Consider the following 20,698-nt stretch of genomic DNA (forward strand, 5'->3'; position numbering starts at 1 on the left):
TACTGACCAGGTTACACCCGACTATTCTGGAATCAGCGCCTCGGTCCTCCCGTGAACAATCAAGGTTGAAAACAAGCTCAGCCGGGCCGAAAGCATCCAGCAATGACGACGGAAAACACCACTGGGGCGGACCACTTCTGCTCCTTTCACTCCTGTCACCTCCCTACAAGACAAGTTGTTACAAATCTCGCTACACATTCCAGCATAGTGCGGCCTCTTCAGGCACAGGCTAAGGCTGAACCAGGCACAACGCCCGGGCCAACCTCGGTGTGGATCACCACTAGTACCATGATTTCGGGAAGACGATGGCATCATATCATGAGATTCGTCAACCGACCCAGACTATGGAAAAGAGACGGGGCAAAAACATCGCTTCCTGTATCCTCAGATTCTAACACTGTACACAAATCTACAGAGACCGAAAGAAATTCGTCAGAGATATTCGAGCCGTGGTCCTGAACACCTCCGCCCATTTGCTCCAATAATTATGCCTCAGCAGCCGAAAATGCGTCGCCCCCCGGGACCCACACCTCTTCAGTCCAGCTCCCCCGAGATGTAGCCAATCTGCCTCCTCTGCGGCATGCCCACGGTGCCCAGCTGGTTCGCGAGCTGGTTCTGGCTGTCGACGAGCTTCTTCTGCTGCGCGATGCGGTTCTTGATCCTCGAGTCGTGCTCCCGGTCCATGCGGTCGATGGCCGCCCGCTCGTCCACCCGGTTGGCCGTCATCTGCCGCGCGTGCTCCTCCCTGGTGTCGGCCGCCTGCTTCTCGTACTCGAGCAGCTGCAGCTGCCTGCGGCCCTCGGCCTCGAACTCCGTGTCCGCCACCAGCCGCTGCCGCTCGACCGCCGCCTGCGTGATGGACGACTGGTGCTCCATCGCCGCAGCCCTCTCCGCCCGCTGCCGCCGCACCGCCTCGTTGAATAGCTCCTCCTCCAGCAGCGCCTTCTCGCGGATCCCCTCGATCTCCGTGCTGCGCTGCTGCCGCGACCGCGTGTCCTCCAGCTGCGCCCGCTGGGCGAAGATCTGGTTCTGGATGTCGGCGACCTCCTTGGTGCGCGAGAGGGTCCGCGAGTGGTCTTCGGCCTCGAGCTGAATCCGCTCGAGCCTTGCCTTCCGTTCGCGTTCGATGCGGACTATGTCATCCGGCAAACCAATAGCGCCCTCAGGTTGCGGTCCCTCGTTGGCGTAGTAAATGTCCTGGCCCCTGTTGGCTTTGAGGAGACTGAGTAGCTGCTCGGAGGTGTCGGTCTGTGGTAGCACCCGTTTGACGTATTGCGTAGGCGAGTAGGTGCGTGTGTTGTCTGTGTAGTGGTTGAACTGCCGATTGATATGTTTCCACATGCCGACTTTCAGCAGGGCCCTCGTGGTAGTGACGGGCTCAGGTGATTCCATGGCTAGGAACAGGACTGATTTGCCATCTGACAAGAGACTGAGATCGGTGTCCTGCTTGAGCAGGTACGCCATGGCTTTCTCCATGGCTTTCTCCTGGGCTGCGGTCAGGGGCCCGCCGTCCGCTGCATGGAGGCACAGTTCACCCAAAGCAGTCCGGCCACCGTGTATTGGACTCGGGAAGTCGATCTCATGGCCGTGGTCCACCAGAACCTGCATGGCCGCAACATTGAGCTCCCTTGCGGCGTTGTGAAGGGAGCCATCGTTCTGCGATGGTTCGGCAGCAAGGATGTTCTGCATCATCATTGTTCCCAGGTCTCCGCCGATTTCTGTAGCCAGTGTTAGTGGCGTGTTGCCTGTGACATCAGCCACGTCGACCTCGGCACCAGCAAAGACGAGTTTCTTAACGATATCATGTCGCCGTTCTTTGATAGCCAGCATCAAGGGAGTCGTCTTCGATACTCGCGCTTCGAAGTTGACACGCGCCCCCCTGTCGATGAGCATGTTGACGATGCTGCTGCTGACCTTCTTCTGAGGCTGGAGGAGACACCACAGCAACAGATTCACAGGCTCATCTTCCTCGACTTCTTCCAAAATCCGCGCACTGGTCATCTGGTCATGGTAATACCCAGCATCAAGTAGAGTCTCGACAATTGTGGTGGAGCGCGGATACCGTGAGATGGCCTTGAACACCACAGATTCGGCCTCCGGGTGGTTGAACATCGCATCCAGCCGCTTTTCGCCATCAGAGTAATCCGTAAATAATGAAATGAGCTCCAACGCTTGGTCCTCGGGCGCCTCGTGGTCGAACACATAAGGAAAAGCCATGGACACTGAATCCGAGTTTGGTTTTTGCTGCAACACCTGCCGCATCAGGTGAACATTCGCACTCTTCGCGGCCTTGATCAGTGCAGCGCCCTGGTCCTGATTGACATCCGCATTGTATTCGATGAGAAGGTCCACAAACGCCCGCGCGATTTCATCCTTTTCTGTGCCCATGTAGTCGATTGCGACTATGAGAGCACTCGCAGGGCCATCACCTTGGGCCCCCTTCTTCAGCAGGCGTTGCGCCACTTGGAAGCCGGGTTCCATGACCCATTTGTCCGCGTCAGCTGCCGAGAAGGTCTGTAGGAAAGCCCAGCTTATGTCGTCCTGTGAGATTTCGCGTTCCAAGAATAGATCTAGTACCGCGAAATTCAGCTTCTGAGCGGCATCGACTAGAGCCTTGCAGCCGTTCGCGAGCGGCGATGCTCCGTTCTGCAGAAGCAGCTTGACCAGATCAATATTTGGCTCCTCCTCGTTCACGGCTTTGTCGAGTGAAATGTGAACCTCCTCGCAGGCCGGTAGACCCGCGGCAAAGAGCCATTTCATGACCTGATATCTCGGTTCGCCACTTAATTTTGAGCTTGCTTTGAGGGCGCGGATCATCGTCTGACTTGAGGGCTTGACTTGCTTTCCACCAACCGGTACGATTCCAAGCATTAATTGTAGAATAGGCAGAAATGCACATCTCGTAGCGTTGTAGACCGCCTCGCCGCCATTGTAGTCGGTTTGCGCACCATAGCGAAGAAGAAGGCGAACCAGCTCCAGGGCATCATCGCCGAAGCGGGCTGCGGAGACCAGCTGTGCATCGAGAATTTCACCGCTGACGCCCTTGTCCAGGAGCATTTGTAACACGGCCGCACGATGGTTGAGATCACCCACTTCCGTGGCGGCTTGGAAACCACGCTCGAGAGTTTCCTTCCTGATAGCGGTCTTGCTTGACAGAAGCATCTTCAAAACATCTGGCGAGCCAGCACGACACGCCTCAACCACAGCTTGACCCTCCTGATGGTCCACACTACCACCGTAGTCCAGGAGCATTTTCCCGAGGGTAAGATCTCCGGTGCCAGCGGCAGCAAGGAGAGCATCGGAAACGGCGGGGCCTGTCGCGCCCGCCCTCAGGAGAAGCTCGCAGATCGATCTTCGAACTTCCTTATTCTCGATTCTGGCGGCCTCGCTGAAGGCGTGGTTCAGTCTGTCTGCCGGGTGTTTTTTTGCCCTGGTTATGATCATCTCCACCATGAGGACGTTTGCCTTTCGTACTGCTACCATCAGTGCCTCTCCGTCGCTGGTGTCCGCTCTGGCAAGAAGTGTATTGATCAAGGCGGTATCGTCGGGGTGTGTTCCGATCGCGTGCACCAACGCCCTGTTGACCTCGTCCGCCGGTGCGCCCGCATGCAGAAGCTTTTGAATGAAGGTTAGTCGTTCGGTAGGGTCAGCGATTTTGAAGGCCCAAGGCACCGCTGCTGCCAGTGTCTTCGTGCTTGGCCTGGCCGCAAAGAGAACATCGGTGATTTTCGAATCTGCGCCAGCCACGGCAAAACAGAGTGCTGTGCCTTTATTTGTGTTGACATCGACTCCCAAGGCAAGAAGAGCCCTCAAAACGACCAACGTGCGTTTCTGAGGGGGACATCGAAGAATAGATTGCACTTCATTGGCGAGGAGGCTGTTTAAAGATTCCTTCTGCTTCGTCCGCTTCACGATCGATTCCAATTTGGTAGCTTTATCTTGGCTTGAGGGTACGTTGGCCATCGCTTGTATAGCAAGATCAAGAGTCTCGGGTGTGGCCCTGCCCGTCTGTAGAACAAGCTCAAGCACCTGAGGGTTCTCATCTCGAACAGCTACACAACTAGTCAGCGAGAAAGCGAGAGAAAATTAAGGTCGCATAATCCTACCCATCACCACTGGATCGCCTGTGTCCATATTGACATCGGCGTTCCCGTGTTGCAGAACCACAGCCAGCAGACGAGTGTCCGCAGGCTGCTCGTGTAGTACCTTCGTCAAAGTCTCGCCCACCGTCTTCGTCGATTCATTCGCGCCGGCCCGAAGAAGTGCGCTTACCATTCGCGCCCTTTTGCCCTTGTCCACTACATCCATGGCTTTCTTCAGTGCTGCTACCGCGTTCTTCGTTGTGGGTCGTTTCCGGAGCAACGCCTCCAGCAGATCGGCATCGAGGTGTTCAATGGCCGATATTAACGGTGCGCCATCGTTGACATTCGCGTCGACGTCATGTTGAAGCAAGATTTTGATAAGACGCTCATCTCTCCTAGGTGGCGCCTCGTCGATGGCTTGCTGTAAGGCGGCATGTACGCAAGGCCCGTGGACGCCGGCATTGAGAAACGACTCCGTCATGTGATATCGTTCCATTTGATTGAGGTTATTGATACTTGGGAACACCGCGACAAGAGTCTCGATAATGGGCTTCGCTGCGAGAATGTACTCAACCATAGTAAGATTACCAGAGGAGACAGCCTCTGCGAGTGCCAAGCCGCCCTTGTAATTCACATCTGCCATGGCATGCCGCTCGAATACCATACTTCGCGGGCCTGTCTTGAGGTCGTGGCTCGCTTTCGGCTGCAATCTTCCCGAACCAGGAAAGTGTGGCGTTAGAAGAAGCTTAACACATTCGTTGTCTCCGCCTTCCACCGCCTTTATCAGGGCTTCGTCAAGGGGAGGGCCTTTTGCGCCTTTCCGAAGCAGCGTGCTGTACAGAATGCGTCGGTCTTCGGGGTGAATGCGCTTGCCGATGCTCCCGATAAGCTCGCCGGCGAGAACGGGGCTCAGTACTGCTCTCTCGTTCAACAGCAGCTGCACCAGGCTGATGTTGCCACTTTCGATCGCGTTCTTAACGACCACAGCGTTCTCATACTCGATCGAGGCACCATTGCTGATAAGGAGGTCGATCATGTCGTAGAATTCGGTTTTGCAGGCCTTAACTAACGCTGCCGAGACCACGGCGCCCTCGGCGCCAGCCAGAAGTAATATGTCGGTCAGGGTGATCTTCTCTGGTGGATTCATTGCCGGATGTGTGGAGACCAAGCGGAAAGCATCGTTGAGGCAATCCTTATTCGGAGGCTTAGTGCCAATGAGGATTGCCAAAGCAATGTCGACCCGGCACTGTGAGATGGCCTCCTTGAGAGCTGCGCCATCATCGAAACTGCCATCTGCGACGGATCGACTCAATTGGGCAACAGTACCCACGCACCCTTTCCTTGCTGCGTCGATCATGGCCCCCGAGATCCAGTCGGGAGGAGGCCTGCCATCAGACTGTAGGATCAACCCAACCAGCTCGGCCTGTCCACCATTAATGCACATTTGCCGAAACTGGAACTGTCCTTCCGGAGTCTGTGACGCGCTAGCGCCGTACCTCAGAAGAGCCTCAACGATACGAATGTTTCCGTTACGCATAGCCAGAGGCAATGCTGCGTCTAGAGTTGCTGATTCGGCGTGGGGAACAAGGACGTTGACCATATCTTCTTGCCCGTTCTCGACGGCCTTCTGCAGGATCCGGCTCTGGTCCTGCCCCAGGTCGTCCAGGCTCCTCCTCCTGAGATTGAAAGGCGTCTTGGATTTTGTGTTTGCGCGGTTGAGGTCACCGCCAGCCATGCGTAGCTTGTGGATCAGTGCTTCCGCCACCCCCGGCGCACCGGCATTTGCGACATGAGCATCCAATGCATCGAAAATTTCCTTGGAGGCGAACTTGGACGAGAAGCTGTCTTTTCGGGTTAACGTGAACGACCTCTTCTTCACACCTGCCACGCCACCATTGCCATCGCCGTTGGCCTGGGAGTTGACCTGTCTCCTCCGCCTTAGCAGGTCATCTGCTCGGTGCTCATCCTCGGGGTTCTTGAAGTTTGGCGTGAGTGGCGAAGGGGTAGCTGATGGTTTATACAGGGGTGTCGGCTCTGGACTGTCGTCGATGTCGTACTCCTGAGCCAGTCGTCGCAAGCGCCATAGCCTTTCGTCGGCACTGATTGGAGAAAGAGCCATGGCGGATACTTGTAGGGATCGGAGAGAGAGAGAGAGAGAGAGAGAGGCTTTGAAGATACACCCTTAATGGGGTTGAAACTGCTCAAGACGACATGGGATGTGAAGAGGCACTTCGGCCTAGACCAGAAAATCTTACTGCTTCCTGTGGCAGTCTTGCAGAGGTTCGAGAGGTTCCAGAGATGGGTCGAAGAATGCGCTCCTGGATGCCGCTGCTATAACCTGTTCGACCCTGGCCGCACAGCCGACGAAGGACTGCCTTGTGCTGCGGCGTCTCCAGCAGGTGCGCCCAATCCTTTTCCGAGCTTGGCGTCTTTGGCGGTGTCTGCTTGTTTGCAGTGGACGAAGACCAGCACAGCCAGTCAATGTGTGACTTGATGATTGGCAATGCTCACGGCTGGAGAGCCTCACTGTAACATCCGCAGCGGTAAGGGGCCTCCACACAGCGCGCCAACCTGCAGGTCACCTGGCGCCGCACTGGTTCAACCGGTTGGCCCGACGGGACAGATGCACGACAGCCGCTGTTTCGAACTGCGAGCACTCCAAGAGCAATGCTCTCTGATTGCGATTGCCAATCGATGAGGTGAGAGTCTTTCGCAAGATGAAGTCGTCGGGAAAGCTGCCACTGGCGGGCCGCGAATCGTGGGTACCGTGAGTGGCGAAGCTGTGTCTGCAGGAAGGTTTAAGTAGCGGGGTTCAAGGCTCCCTCGAACTGCAGCCAGCCGGAATGTTTCAGATCACAACCATGGATAGAAGCGGCCAGTTCAAGCACCGCGACCAGCGATGGAATCACCGGAAACAAAACCGAGAAGGATTCTGACGATGTCGAGACTCGATGTTTCGATGAGAGAATTTCTGCTCTGACGTCGGCACAAGTCCCAAGAGCGTGCATCCCTACCGCCCTGGCCACCCCTTCTCCTGTTTCTTGATCGCTTCGAGACTCCAAGGGTGCCTATAGCCGAACCCCAAGCTTGAGCCGCAGCACGAGGCTTCCTTGCCATCTTGGCGTTTGACGTTGCCAGGCTGGGCAATTCGTAACCCCTGGCGATCGACAAATCCCACGTCCGCATTTCACAATGACCCGCCCAAAGCGGCTGAGCGCCATGGCCTTTTAAGCTCACCCCAGAAACAAACGGCGCCGTCCTCTGGCACCTTCTTGCCGAACTCACACCGTACCGACGGGATCTCCACCCATCAGGACCTGGCAGCTGGCTCCAAATCATCCCAGCTCCCTTCGCTCGGACATTCTACAGACCATGTTCGCTGAACTTGGGACCGACCGAGTGATGTCTTAATCATCCGGTTTCCGAACGGTCACTCCCGGCATTGAGTGCCATCACTGATGACAAGCTGGCAATGCTTGTAATATATTGTTACCGGGCAGGCATCATTTTTGCGAAACACCTGGGGCCGTGGCCATCATCTGCCTGAAAGTACATTTCAGTTCAACCAGTCAAACTCATTAACATGTGGCTTGGGAGCACCCCAAGCTCCATGCCAGCATCTAGATATTCGGATTGGAACGAGGAAGTCCCACTCACCCGAAGAAATTCGCTCTGTTTTTGATTGCATGAGATTCTAGATTAGACCTACTTTGTAGATCATCATGTGAAATATTGTTCCGTGGGAGGTTTATACTTCTAAAGGAATCCCTGCACTCCATCGCATCGCACTATCTCGCAAGGGCAAAGTCTTGACATGGACTCTAGTACCTTGATTCCATCCTGCGCGCTTTTTTCTTCTTCATTCCTTTCCTCCTCAGAATGAGATGGTTGTATGCATGTCTTTCTCGGAAGAATCATGCACGATACAGTTTAGAGAACGAGACACGATATCACTTTGCAAGTTTTTATGTCCGTATCTCCAATTCTGGAACGGAAACAGTCTTCTTGATACCACTGACATTTTGTTACTCTTTTTAAGACCTCAGTCCTTCCACTTTGATATATCTTTGTGGTGAAATGACTTGGGGACATCCATTGTGCTTCTTATCTTCACTGTACACTTCTAGTGGCCACACGACCGTATGCTTTGATGCAAAAGACGATGCCATTTCCCAGGACTGGCTCTGTGGCAAAGTGATTAATGTTCCAGGTGGTGCCCCGGATCTAAGGAGGGTAGCTACGGTGAATCACTTTGATCTGTTTCCGGGCGCAAGGAACTCAGTTATTACCCTAAACAAACACTGACGACTTTACGTATCATATTAGATATCAATCTAGTCTCATTAGTTGACTGAGTTGATGGCAACTTCGAGAACTGTCCCATGTGGCATTACGCAAGCTGTATTAGTAGTACTCCGGCGCCCCGAACGTTGTGCGGCTGGTGACTTTGAAATGGGTGGTATCCCAACCTAACACTTCACCACCAATGGTTTGGTATGACTGCAAGGCTACCATACCTAACTGAGTAAATGCCAGGCTTCAGAACTGCAGCGGTAGTAGCTAAGTTTTGTTTTCCTTCACTGTTGTTCGCCTAGCAAAGGAAACTGTTAATTCCGCGAGGCCGTGGCCAATGAAACGCATTTCTTTTCAAGACCAGATGTCGATACCTGTTGCTCAATTGTAGACGAAGAATGGTGCCAGGATTGGACGAGATGGACAAAATCGCCCCAGAAGAGACATGATTCACTGGCGGTGTGGTTGACATCAATGCAACTTTCGAGGGACCCAGGAGTATTGGTGGTTGCTTTGCTTCCTTCTCTTGCGATCCTGCAGGAAGGAAAAGCGGGGTCCATATTCAGCTGCTAACTCTACTCCATCTACCGTTTAGTCTATACGCCTGACTTGTGGTTGGCTGTGAGTGGTAAGCACAATATTGGCGGTTGGTTCCTCATTCAGAAACCGCTCCTGCCTTCCAATTCTAACAACCTACATCAACCCGAGGTTACTGTGAGAAGAGAGAACGCCAAATTTGTCACGGCGATGGGAATCTGGACGACTATAGCCGCGGCCGTGGCCGCGGCACTGGCTTACTTCACGGCTCGACTTCTCGCCTCGCGAAGGCAACTACGGATGCTGCAAAGGGCGGGTCTGGTGAGTTCTTCTCAATGCGAACCGGCTCGAAGCATATGCAGGACTTTGTTAACTGGCTGCTTTGCACTCAGCCCATGCCAGACGCTCATCCCGTCTTCGGCCATCTGCTCCTTCTGAAAAGAGTTGCGGCGGCGCTCCCAGCTGACACCATTATGCACAATGTCGTGTGGAAAATTGCACGGGAGCTTTTCCCCGGTGGTGTTTACTACCTGCATCTATGGCCCTTCAGCCAGACGCTTCTCATCGTGGCTGATGCCCATATGGCGACCCAGGTCGAAGGTCTCGGCCTGGGCAAGGGCGATAATCTCGTGAAGCCCATTGAGACAATCACTGGCGGACCCAGCCTAATGACCATGGACGGAGCGACTTGGAAGCGATGGCGTCGTCTGTTTAGCACCGGCTTCAGCGCAGGGTACCTCGTCAGCCTCGCTCCGACCATTGCCGACGAGGTGGCCACCTTTCGTGATCTCTTGATCAGGAAGTGTCATGAAGCGCCTGGTGGACGAAGTGAGGTGTTCCAAATGGAAGAGATGACAGTGCGGATGACGTTCGATGTGATCGGACGTGTCGTGCTGGACACTCGTCTGGACTACCAGCAACGCAACAACCCGCTAGCAGTGGCCTTGCGGTCGTCGATCGAATGGACCTCGTGGCGTGGCCAGCTGAATCCTGTGACCAAGTATCTGACCATCCGTCCGATCGTGCACTGGTTCAACAGCCGGGCCATGAATCAATACATTGGCCATGAGATCGACAAGCGCTTCGCGGAGCGCCTCAGAGGGGGGACCAAAGAGAAATCCGATGACCAGGATTTGAAAGACACCAATAGGCAGTCCAAGTCCATCGTCTCCCTCCTGATAGATGACCTCCTTCTTGAGGCGGGCAGCGAGGACGGAAACCATGTCAAGGAGGCTGTCAAGTCAGCCATGACTTCGCAACTGCGCGCCTTCCTGTTCGCAGGTCACGACACGTCCAGCAGTGCGCTGACCTACTCGTACTACTTACTCTCAAAGCACCCCGCGAGCCTCGACCGCCTCATAGCCGAACATGATGCTGTGTTCGGGGCTGAGCCTGCTGGCACCCAGGCCCAGATCCACGCAGACCCATACAAGCTCAACCAGCTCCCCTACACCACAGCCCTCATCAAAGAGACCATTCGCCTCTTCCCACCCTCCGGATCAATGCGAGTCGGTCGCCCGGGGGCCTTCCTCGTGGACGAGACTGGACGCCGCTTCCCGACGGAAAATTGCAGCGTCTGGACGTTGAGCCTAGCAATCCACCACGACGCGCGCTACTGGGCCGAGCCCGAGTCCTTCCTCCCGGAGCGGTGGCTCGTGGGGCCCGATGACCCGCTCTACCCCGGGGGCACGTCGGGCGGCGCTGCGTGGCGGCCATTCGAACACGGTCCGAGAAGCTGCATAGGGCAGTCGCTGGCGCTGCTGGAGCTGAAGATCGCGCTGGTCCTCACGGCGCGCGAGATCAACGTGATGCCGGCGTACGAGGAGTGGGATGCTCTGCACCCGAAGAAAGGCTCGGGGGGCAAGCTTGTAAACACTGTGGATGGGAATCGCGTTTATCAAGCGGAGAAAGGGGCGGCGCATCCCGCAGATGGCTTTCCTGTGAGGGTGGAATTGAGGAGGCGTTGACAGGATGGCTATACACTTCAATCTAGGTATCGAATATCTACTTGTCGTGACACGAGCAGTTCGGCTGCTTGTATCTACTGTTTTGATCTGAGTGACCACTGCATAGGTACCTAGGTAGCTTACTTAGAATCCCACCCCACCCCTGACTGTCAAGCTGTCAGGGTCCATGTACCTAAGTACCGACGCTAGCTCGCCCACTGCTCCTGCAAGGGCGTCGATCGGGGTACCGACCAATCGACCTGACAAATCCGCTGCGTTCCATCTCATCTCCAGTCGTGCTCTGCTCGACCCAAGTCGACGTTCTCTTCGCACCTCTGCCTCGAAAACAGTCTGCTTCTGCCGCTGACATCGAGCTGAGGTGCTGTCTATACCGCCACCATGAAGCCCTCCAACTTCCTCCAGCTACCGGCGCTGCTGGCCGCCGCCCTCCTCAGCTCTGCCCTCGTTTCCGCAGAGCATACCAGCAACTGGGCCGTCCTCGTTTGCACATCGCGCTTCTGGTTCAACTACCGCCACCTAGCCAACGTCCTCTCCATATACCGCACCGTCAAGCGCCTGGGAATACCAGATTCCCAGATCATCCTCATGTTGCCCGACGACATGGCCTGCAACCCGCGCAACGCATTCCCTGGCACCGTCTACTCCAACGCCGACCGAGCAGTCGACCTGTACGGCGACAACATCGAGGTCGACTATAGAGGATACGAGGTGACCGTTGAGAACTTCATCCGCTTATTAACGGATCGCGTCGGCGAGGAGACACCCAGGAGCAAGCGTCTCTTGACGGATGATCGGAGCAACATCCTGGTGTACATGACGGGCCATGGTGGGAACGAGTTCCTTAAGTTCCAGGATGCGGAAGAGATTGGTGCTTTCGATTTGGCCGACGCCTTCGAGCAGATGTGGGAGAAGAAGAGGTACGAACCTGTGATGCCGCAGCCACCACAACGACTCAACAGAAGACTAACATACGCTCGTGTCGCAGGTACCACGAGATTCTTTTCATGATCGATACCTGCCAAGCAAACACGATGTACACAAAACTCTACTCCCCGAATATCATCGCCACCGGCTCCTCGGAGCTGGACCAGTCTTCGTACTCCCACCATGCCGACAATGACGTCGGCGTGGCCGTCATCGACAGATACACATACTACAACCTTGAATTCCTCGAGGGCGAGGTAGGCGACCTCAGCAGTAAGAAGACACTGGGCGACCTATTCGATAGCTACACATATGAGAAGATTCACTCACACGCCGGCGTGCGGTACGACTTGTTCCCAGGTGGGGAAGCGGCAGCCAGGACGAGACTGGTGACGGACTTCTTTGGGAACGTCCAGAACGTGGAAGTAGACGGGACGAAGAATAATACTCTCGAGGAAGACCTGTTGGCACTGAGTAAGCACATAGCGGAACTGAGGAAGCGAGTGGGTGAGGATGAGGGCGAGGCGTCACAGAAAAATGTGTCACATGAAGACAAGAGACGCGAGATGACAAACAACAGGGTGAAGTCCGCTAAGCCGTTGACGGATGAGAATTGGTGGGCTAAGAAGCTTCTTGGGGCTGTTGTCGTGGGAGGTTGTGTCTCATTATGGGGCCTGGGTTCATTTTTGGAAAAGGTGGCCAAATAGCGTGTTAGATGATGTGTTAATGAGCGATTGAATTCCATTTCTTAATATCTTCGTCAAGCTTGGGTCTCACACAATTTGGTGATTTGACGTCCGTCGCGCTGGGGATGGCCAAGGCATAGTGAGACGTGTTGCACTCTCAAGCCCAGATGGAAGAAAACAAGATTTAGTGAAAACAGATTTCAAGAAGTGAAAGATTGGTAGAGAAATATGTTCAATTGGGGCAAACAATACGCCAAACGAATAGAATGAAATTGGGGGTAGATGCGGAATGGTTGATTGTTGGAGCTCACTCAGTGAGACTCGAAATCGTGTCGACTGGGGAGCGTAACCGCACAAAAACTTCACCCTTTCAATCCACCGGACACCAATTGATTGTACCATGCCCAACCACAACACCAACTGTAGACAACTTTTATTCATTGATTTTGGGGTAACTTGACACGTTGGAGCGAAACCGAGTGCCCCAGTGCGCAGATGAGTTCTGCTCATTGCCCAAAATGAAGGACTCAAAGGTAGGTCTCGCTCCCAATACCTTTGACAATGCTCGCCGATTCTCACGCCGATTTGCAGATACTTCCGCTCCGCAGCCTCCATCTTAATTCAAAACCGCTCAATCACAGAGCAATCGCATGGTCTTGCGACGCAGAGCTAGCAGTCGCAGCCGATGACTCCCTGATCGTGTTTCTGCCAGAGTTTCCCCTCCTGGACCCAAATGACGAAGACGGAGACGAAGACGAAGACGAGTCAATGGCCGATGATGACGCGCCCGACATGCAGGTGCAGGACGGCTTCCTCTCGTCGCGCCTCCCCAAGCAGTACGGTGAAGGGGAGGATGACGACGAGGACCGGCTGGAGGAGGATTCGGAGGACGACGACATCGAAGCGGCCCAGGCCAGCCAGACCAACGGCGCCGAAAAGCCCGGCGGCGGCAGCGGCGGGGACGACACGCACCAGGCGGCGACGCGCGCCAACATCGACCCGCTCGACACGTCCGACCCCAGGCGGCAGTTCTTCGACGGCATGCGGCACTTCCCCGTGTCGTGGCCGTACCTGAGCTCCGAGCTCAACGCGCACGTCTGGGAGGCCGCGGGCCGGCAGATGCCGCTGCTGCACACCAACGTGCGCGACCACCTCGATCGCGACGTCACGCACATCCTGGAGGCCATGCCCAAGGACGCCGAGCAGGAGGCCGAGTACATGGAGAGCGGCGCCATCATCCCCTTCCACGAGATCAACCACCACCCGGGCGCCGGCGTCGGCCTGATCGGCTCCGCCGGCACCAGCATGAACCACGTAGTCGCCGTCGAGTGGTCGCCTAGTGGGCTGGGCCGCAACCGGCGGCCCGTCCTGGGCGTGCTTACCGGGTGCGGCAGCCTGGCTATCTACGGTGAGGGCTGTGCGCTGCCCTTTGGCAGCACGGTGCGCCCCTTGAGGAGCATGGCTAGCAAAGGCAAGGGGGCGGCCAGGGACTTGGCTAGCTGGGTAGTGCTGTGGGCCGTGGGTGAGAACTTTGTCGTGCCTGGACAGGAGGAGTATGGGTACGGAGAGTTCATCAAGGCATTTTCCTGGAGCCAGGAGATTGGGCCTGGAAAAGCCTTGCTTGGTTACATGAACGACCTGGGGGAGGTGGTTGTCCTGTCTGTGGGGACTGAGTACAGAAAGACCAAGGATGATGGTCTGGATGAGGCGGTATGGAATGTACAGGAGGTCTTTAGGTTTGAGGTTGAGGCGCCCCATGGGCAGCAGGATGTGAGTCTAGAACACTTGTGTCCGAGGTTTGGGCTAACATTGGACGCAGATCAACGATCCAGACTACGTCCCTGGAGGATCCAGCTATTGCATACGATGGAGCCCATGGGCCCGAGCGAATGATACATGGACCTGTGTAATATCCTATATGGAGAGAAATTACGTCGGGTTTCGAAGAGTCACCCTCAACATCCCCAGCTGGAAGCCCAGCGAGGTACCGAAAGTCACCGTTGACCCCAACGATTGGGACGGCCGCTGCATTCACCTAGGTCCGGATGCCTTCTTGGAATTCGAGGACATGGCGTGGTGTGTTTCCAACACGAAGCTTTGCCGTGGCTTCATCGCCACACCGCTCGTCGCTCAGCCCTTCGAAGTCGACCTCGCGCATAGCAACCCCAACAGGCCGAAGCCCGAACACTCCACCGATCAGTGCAATACCTCCCTTCCGAACCACGATGTGGTTACCAACCCTATCACAGGCCTAGTTGTCCACCCCGCCGCCCTCCAGGCCGTCAGCCCTTCATTAGTACCCTCTTACACTGCCGTCCGACTCTCTGCAACAGCCACAAACTCTCGCTGGTGGGAATCGAACATGATCAAGCCTGGAGACCAGGACGGAGAGCCACAATGGGTAGCTGAGATCCAGGAGAAGATCAGCTCGATGCTGCCCCAAGGCCTGGCGGGGCGCGTGGGCATCTTCGGCGACGACGGGGAAGACGGTGAGGACGGAATCGAGCCCGACGACGGGGCAGCAGCCGCGGACGCAGGGCTTGACAATGACGACGACGACGGCGCAGGGTCGGAAGAGTCTTCGGATGACGGAACTGCTCCCGGAGACGGCTACGCAGGGCCGGACGTCCACCCGCACCGCATGCGCATCTGGGGACTCGCCATCTCGCCGGGCGGCGGCTCGACGGCGGTGCTCGCCACGTCCCAGCTGACACAGAAGCCCGAGCGCGGCGGCTGGCATAGCCACCGAAGTCGCGTCATGTTCGGGTACACCGAGCGCGGGACGGCGCGGTCGCGGCAACATCAACAACTACAGCAACAGCAGGAACAGAGGCCCTTGCGGCAGGAAGACCTCCTAGACCCCAGCCTCGGCGGGACAGGAGGCGCGGAGGACAGCGCGGCCAACGTGGACAACCTCACCACCGAGGCCAGGCTGTGGGAGTGGATGTACGGCGGCGGGCCGGGCGTGCCGGGCATCACGCACTACGCGCACCCCCTCAGCGGCGGAGGACGGTACGATCAGCCCGGGCAGCGCGGCGCAGGAGGCCAGGGACGCGCTGGCGCAGGCGCGACGAGACCGCGTCATGGATATCTTCCGGCCGTTCGCGGAGAGTCAGACATGCAGCATCTGCGACGACGGGAGGACCAGGTTCGGGCCCGTCCCCGTGGGCGGCCGGGGACCAGCGGCAGGACGGCGGCGACGGGGCGGTCGGCGGCCAGCTGGACTGCGTGTGCGAGAACGGGCACCGGGTCGCTGTGTGCGGCGCCTCCGGGCTCGCGGTCGGGGAGCCGGGGATATCGCGCTGCTGCGGGGTGTGCCGGTCGCGGTGCCTCAACCTCGAGTTCCTGGTCGAGAAGGTGCTGCTGCCGGCGGGCAAGGCGGACGAGGCTGAGGTTGTGAGGCGGCACATCACGGGCGATGTCTGCGTGCGTTGCGGAGGTAAATATCTTGACTAGGAGAGACACCTGTTCCAGCTGTGGTCATAGTGTTCAGTAAATTGACCATCATTGAGCTGCTGGGATTCAATGCAGATAAAAGGTTTTGTGTATTCTAGATGTTTGTCTACGTAAACAAGGACAGGAAACTCAGGCATGGGCCTGGCGACTCTAGATGCTCATAAAACACAAAATTTTAGCAAACGCTCCGAGGAGACCCGAGGCGGCCCATCCATATCCCTTTCCAGGCCAACGACCTCATCCACTAAAAGACGCCTTGCTAAATTTACCCAAACGCCTTGTTCATAGCCTGATGTGCCAGCTCCACCCCGAGGAAGGTGGCGGCGTTGGCCGGCACAGCTCTCGCCAGCGCCGGGCCGAAGCCGGGGAAGAAGGACCTGACGCCGCCCTTGGCGTACAGCTCGCGGATGATGCCGCCGACGGTGACGTTGCCCTCGGAGGTCTGCAGGCGCGACTTGACGGTGTCGATGGGGAAGACGGGGATCCACATGGCGACGCCCGCGGCGGCGCCGGCGCAGGTGACGGCGGTGAGGCTGAGCTGGCCGCTGGGCTTGCCCGTGGCCGGGTCGACGGGGGTCAGGCGCCTCTTGATGTACTCGTAGGCGGCGAAGTAGGCGGCGCTCCCGGGGCCGTCGCGCGCGAGGGTGGCGGCGCTGCCGCGGAAGACGGAGCGCACGCCGCCCTCGCGGTACAGCTGGCGCACGACGTCCAGCCCGCCGTTGTAGCGCGGCTTCTCGCCGGGGGCGAGGCGCTGGTCCTGGACCTGCAGGATGACCTTGACGCGCTCGAAGGGGGCGGTGATGGCGGTCATGGGGATGGCGGAGAAGAAGCCGGCGGCGGAGATCTGGGCGATGGAGAAGGTGCCGTCGGCGGAGGTGCCGGATGTGTTGCGGACGATGGTCTTGCCCAGGTCGTAGCCCCAGAAGGACACGGCGACTGCGCACGGAGTCTCGGTCAGTACTGGCGGGAGAAGGGGCAGGAGAAGGGAGTGTCCGGGCAGGAGGGGCAGATAGAGACGTACACATGGGGGTGACGCCGACGAGTGGGGCGCTGACGCCGGCGTAGAGGCCTCTCCTCAGGCCATCCCTTGCGATACTCTTGCGCACGACGTCAACGGCGCTGGAGTAGACGCCCTTCTCGGCGGTCTGCAGGCGGACCTTGACAAGGTCGAAGGGGTGGCCGACGACGACGGCGCAGAGGCCACCGAAGCCACCGGCGGCGAAGGAGCGCAGCTGGGCAAGCCCTGCGGAAGCGGCTGCCTTTGCTTCGGCCTTTGCCTCATCCTTGGACTCCGGGATGTGTGGTACCTTGTGTCCGAGCTGGGCCGGGACTGCGTTCTGGAGGGTCTGGTTGATTGAGGCGGCGGGGTTGTCGTTGGAGGCCATGGTTAGGTAGTGACGGTCAGCTCTGCAGCCAGCAGCAGCAAACGGTAGGCGTTGTTCTAGTCAGTCGAGGAAGAGGATGCGTGCTTGACGGGATGGGGTTGTTGGCCGCTGTAGGCCAAGCTCGGTCGAGTGTCAGGACCGCTTTGTCCTTGTCGCTGTCCGGGCTTCCCTCTGTTGCAGTCAAGCCCCGTCCGTCCGTCCGCCCGTTGCCCGAAATGCGCCTAGTCGTCGAGCTTGTGAACCTGCGCTGCTTTGTGGTAAAAGGAAATCGAGGGGCTCTGTAGTGGGATGATGTCTTGGGCGCCGTCCAGGTCAATTGTACTGATACACTTGGCTTTTGTTGCTGCGTGTTCCTCTTCACTTTTTTTTTTTTTTTTTTTTTTTTGCCGTTCGGAGTCTGAGGGCCGGGTTGGGAACTCCCGCGGTATAAAGGGCGGACCTTGGGTTTGCGACGTCACGGCCGAGCCTCGGCTAACTTTTGGTGGTGTGCAGTCAAACGGCTTAGCCTAATGCTGGACCGACCGAAAGTACCCCCACGCCACACACCCTTCAGCGCTCGACTTTGTATGGCCCGAAAATGGTGTTGGTCTCCTGCGTCCTGTTGTAGATGGCGATGACTCGGACTGGTCGGATCGCACAAGATTCGACCCCTCGCCTTCGAAGCCCGTCTTCCGTTTGTCGTGTTCCCCAACTCTCGAGAGTTGACGGTTGTCGGAATTCAGGGTCAGATCTAAGCCTCGGCAACTCGAGCGCATCTCCCCATTGTCGGCAGGACGTCTCCATAAATCTCTCTGCCAGCTGAAGATGGGGTCGGGAAATGGGTCCAGATCCATCGTCCAGGACCAGGAGTGTCAGGCGGGATCCCCCAGATTTTTGCACCTGTACCCACTCATCCCGCGCTGAGTCGAACGCCAGCTGGCTCCTCCGGACTTTGGATTGGGCACTTGCTGTACGATCACCAGTGACACTCGTCACAGGGCGAGATGACTTCATCCGCAGCTGCGGGCCAGAGGAAGGATGGGCCGACCCCTGGTCCGGTAACATGGGGGGAAAAAAGAGAGGCTGCTAGCCCAGCCATGTGCCCTGGTTTGTGATTTCTGATTTCTGATAGCTACTGGTAATGTCGACCGTTGCGGACAGGCGGAGGCCAAGCAGCCTAGACGTGGGCAAACTTGGCGACCAATAGCCAACGGGGCGACGGCTGTGATCTGCCATGACAGCATACGGAGGCCAGACAGAACTGGAGGGGGAGACGAGGTGGTCCTAAATGACAGCGCATCCAGAATGGGCTGGAGTGCTGCTCCCATATATAACTTGTAGGGGGGAGGGGCAGTCTACATCACATGGATGGCTGCATGCATCAGGTGAGAGCGTAGCCGCGGGCAAACGTTTCTGCTGCACAATTAACAGGGCCCAGCTACCCCGATTTGACAAGAATCACCCGGATCCTGCCGCCTCCTGGCCATGCCCAGTCCATGGCCGTCAATTACGGGCAATTGTATGATCGATGCTCCTCCAAGACCCGTCTTGATGCCCGGCACTCCGGTCTCGTAACCCACTGGATCCGCTCCGACTCCGAGTCTTTGGCGGGGCACGCGTCCGTTGGTCCATGCGTTCCGGTCCGATGGCGCCTCGGTAGGAGACAGAAAGACATGATCATCAGGTTGGGGTTACAGGTGAAAACTTTGCTCTTTGTACTCCGTCATGTTCGTGACACGGAAATGCAGAAATGAGACACACAAGTCGGAACAATCGAGCAGGTTGCACAGACCCTTCAATGCCAGAAACAACATGCCCAAGTCTGTTCACGATCAAGAGTGTCTGGAATAGGCGAGGCTGTTAGGAACTGCCTCGAGGTATATGAAAGTCCAAAGTGGAATTGGGGCTGACAGTAATGGAACGAGCAGGTCACTGCTAATAAGGGCAGGCTCACGCTCTCCATTGATATATCTAGACCGATTTCTGGCCAGGATGCAACTCGGTCTTCCAGGTTAAGAGCCGCCTTGAATGATAGCTCATGTCGCGCCTCCTGGCTTCAACCCTGTCTCTCTGTTTCTTTTCGCTCGCTCTCCCCCCCAGCAAAGGTGGACTCAATCACTGAACATGAGCATACCGGTGTAATTAATCGTTATAAAAAGTAGTCAGTGACTTCAATTCTAGTCAGTCGTCGCTGCTTCGGCGGTCCCTGTCATCTCTGTCATCGGTCATCGAGGTTCTCGGACCCCTTGCGGCACCGGGCATGGTCATGCAAGATCCACAGCCGCCACTTCCACCCGGGGAATCGCCTCCACACTGCACTGTGGTCGTCCCCAAACTGCTTCAGCAACGACAACACCAACGTGCGTCCTACGACCTACGGTGAACCACAACCTATCTTTACCCTCCAGAGCAAGCCCCAGAAGACCTACAGCACTGCGCTCTGTGACCAGCAGGCACATCTCCAGATCGCTCTGCCCTTGTCCCCTCCACACTCAGACACACGCGACATGTCCACGTCCTCGACCCCAGGTTCCGCCGCTCTTCTGCGGCGGCAACTTAAACAGATGCAGACGGACAAGGACATCCCAGGGATATCATGTGGCTTGGTACACGATAACAACATCTACGAGTGGGAGGTCATGCTCATGATAAACGATGAGACAAAATACTACGGAGGTACTGCCAGCCCCCGTCCCCTTTTACCCCCTTTGCCCCCTATCACTCCGTCGATCCCGCACCCTCTCCCCTACCGCCCATTCTTCAACAAGACAGAGACACGGAACTCAGCCCGCTGACATACCCACCTCCCTCGTCCCAGGAGCAAATTTCCGCGCCCGCCTAAAGTTCCCGCCCGAGTACCCCCTCATGCCGCCCGCCCTCACCTTCCAGGACCCCATCCCCTTCCACCCAAACGTCTACCCGGACACGGGCCTGCTGTGCATCAGCATCCTGCACCCGCCCGAGGAGGACAAGTACGGCTACGAGGCCGCGTCGGAGCGCTGGAGCCCCGTGCAGACCCCCGAGACCATCCTGCTCAGCGTCATCAGCCTGTTCGCGAGCCCCAACGACGAGTCGCCCGCCAACCCCGAGGCCGCCAAGCTGCTGCGTGAGGAGAGGGCCGGCGCGAACAAGGACTTCCGGAAGAGGGTGCGGAAGTGCGTCCGGGAGAGCCTCGGGGAGGACTGAAGATCGTTTTCAGGATTTCTTGTCTTTTGTCTTTCTTCTTCCCCTTTCTCCGGGTGGTCTAGTATCGGGGGGGGATCGGTCAGTTGGAGAAGTTAAGGAGTACGTCAGTGTGGCACTATATACCCTACAGCAGTCATTGTGAGCGGTGCGTTGCATACCAGGCCGGTGGCGGCGGTGTCATCCCTTTCAAGGGGCAAACAGGC

At 57.1% G+C, this 20,698-nt stretch overlaps 6 protein-coding genes across 6 annotated transcripts; 4 read left to right on the forward strand and 2 right to left on the reverse strand.

The window, feature by feature from the left end:
- Nucleotides 1-534: 534 nt before the first annotated feature.
- INS49_000794 (uncharacterized protein) lies at nucleotides 535-6,201 on the reverse strand (the record flags this gene model as incomplete). Its single annotated transcript, XM_043161630.1, has 2 exons — nucleotides 535-4,052; nucleotides 4,107-6,201. 2 exons carry the CDS (start codon nucleotides 6,199-6,201, stop codon nucleotides 535-537), a joined length of 5,613 nt encoding a protein of 1,870 aa, XP_043030136.1.
- Nucleotides 6,202-9,122: 2,921 nt separating this feature from the next.
- On the forward strand, nucleotides 9,123-10,879 carry INS49_000795 (uncharacterized protein; the record flags this gene model as incomplete). Its single annotated transcript, XM_043161631.1, has 2 exons — nucleotides 9,123-9,233; nucleotides 9,305-10,879. 2 exons carry the CDS (start codon nucleotides 9,123-9,125, stop codon nucleotides 10,877-10,879), a joined length of 1,686 nt encoding a protein of 561 aa, XP_043030137.1.
- A 378-nt stretch (nucleotides 10,880-11,257) lies between these two features.
- INS49_000796 (uncharacterized protein) lies at nucleotides 11,258-12,510 on the forward strand (the record flags this gene model as incomplete). The annotated part of the gene is made up of 2 exons (XM_043161632.1): nucleotides 11,258-11,796; nucleotides 11,865-12,510. 2 exons carry the CDS (start codon nucleotides 11,258-11,260, stop codon nucleotides 12,508-12,510), a joined length of 1,185 nt encoding a protein of 394 aa, XP_043030138.1.
- A 497-nt stretch (nucleotides 12,511-13,007) lies between these two features.
- Nucleotides 13,008-16,193, forward strand: INS49_000797 (uncharacterized protein; the record flags this gene model as incomplete). Its single annotated transcript, XM_043161633.1, has 5 exons — nucleotides 13,008-13,022; nucleotides 13,081-14,259; nucleotides 14,309-15,501; nucleotides 15,555-15,915; nucleotides 16,173-16,193. 5 exons carry the CDS (start codon nucleotides 13,008-13,010, stop codon nucleotides 16,191-16,193), a joined length of 2,769 nt encoding a protein of 922 aa, XP_043030139.1.
- A 17-nt stretch (nucleotides 16,194-16,210) lies between these two features.
- On the reverse strand, nucleotides 16,211-17,330 carry INS49_000798 (uncharacterized protein; the record flags this gene model as incomplete). The annotated part of the gene is made up of 2 exons (XM_043161634.1): nucleotides 16,211-16,881; nucleotides 16,967-17,330. 2 exons carry the CDS (start codon nucleotides 17,328-17,330, stop codon nucleotides 16,211-16,213), a joined length of 1,035 nt encoding a protein of 344 aa, XP_043030140.1.
- A 2,486-nt stretch (nucleotides 17,331-19,816) lies between these two features.
- On the forward strand, nucleotides 19,817-20,495 carry INS49_000799 (uncharacterized protein; the record flags this gene model as incomplete). The annotated part of the gene is made up of 2 exons (XM_043161635.1): nucleotides 19,817-19,985; nucleotides 20,128-20,495. The coding sequence occupies 2 exons, from the start codon at nucleotides 19,817-19,819 to the stop codon at nucleotides 20,493-20,495; spliced, it is 537 nt and encodes a 178-aa protein (XP_043030141.1).
- Nucleotides 20,496-20,698: the final 203 nt, after the last annotated feature.

Source organism: Diaporthe citri (assembly GCF_014595645.1).
Source record: "Diaporthe citri strain NFHF-8-4 chromosome Unknown scaffold_1, whole genome shotgun sequence".
Classification (NCBI taxonomy): Eukaryota; Fungi; Ascomycota; class Sordariomycetes; order Diaporthales; family Diaporthaceae; genus Diaporthe; species Diaporthe citri.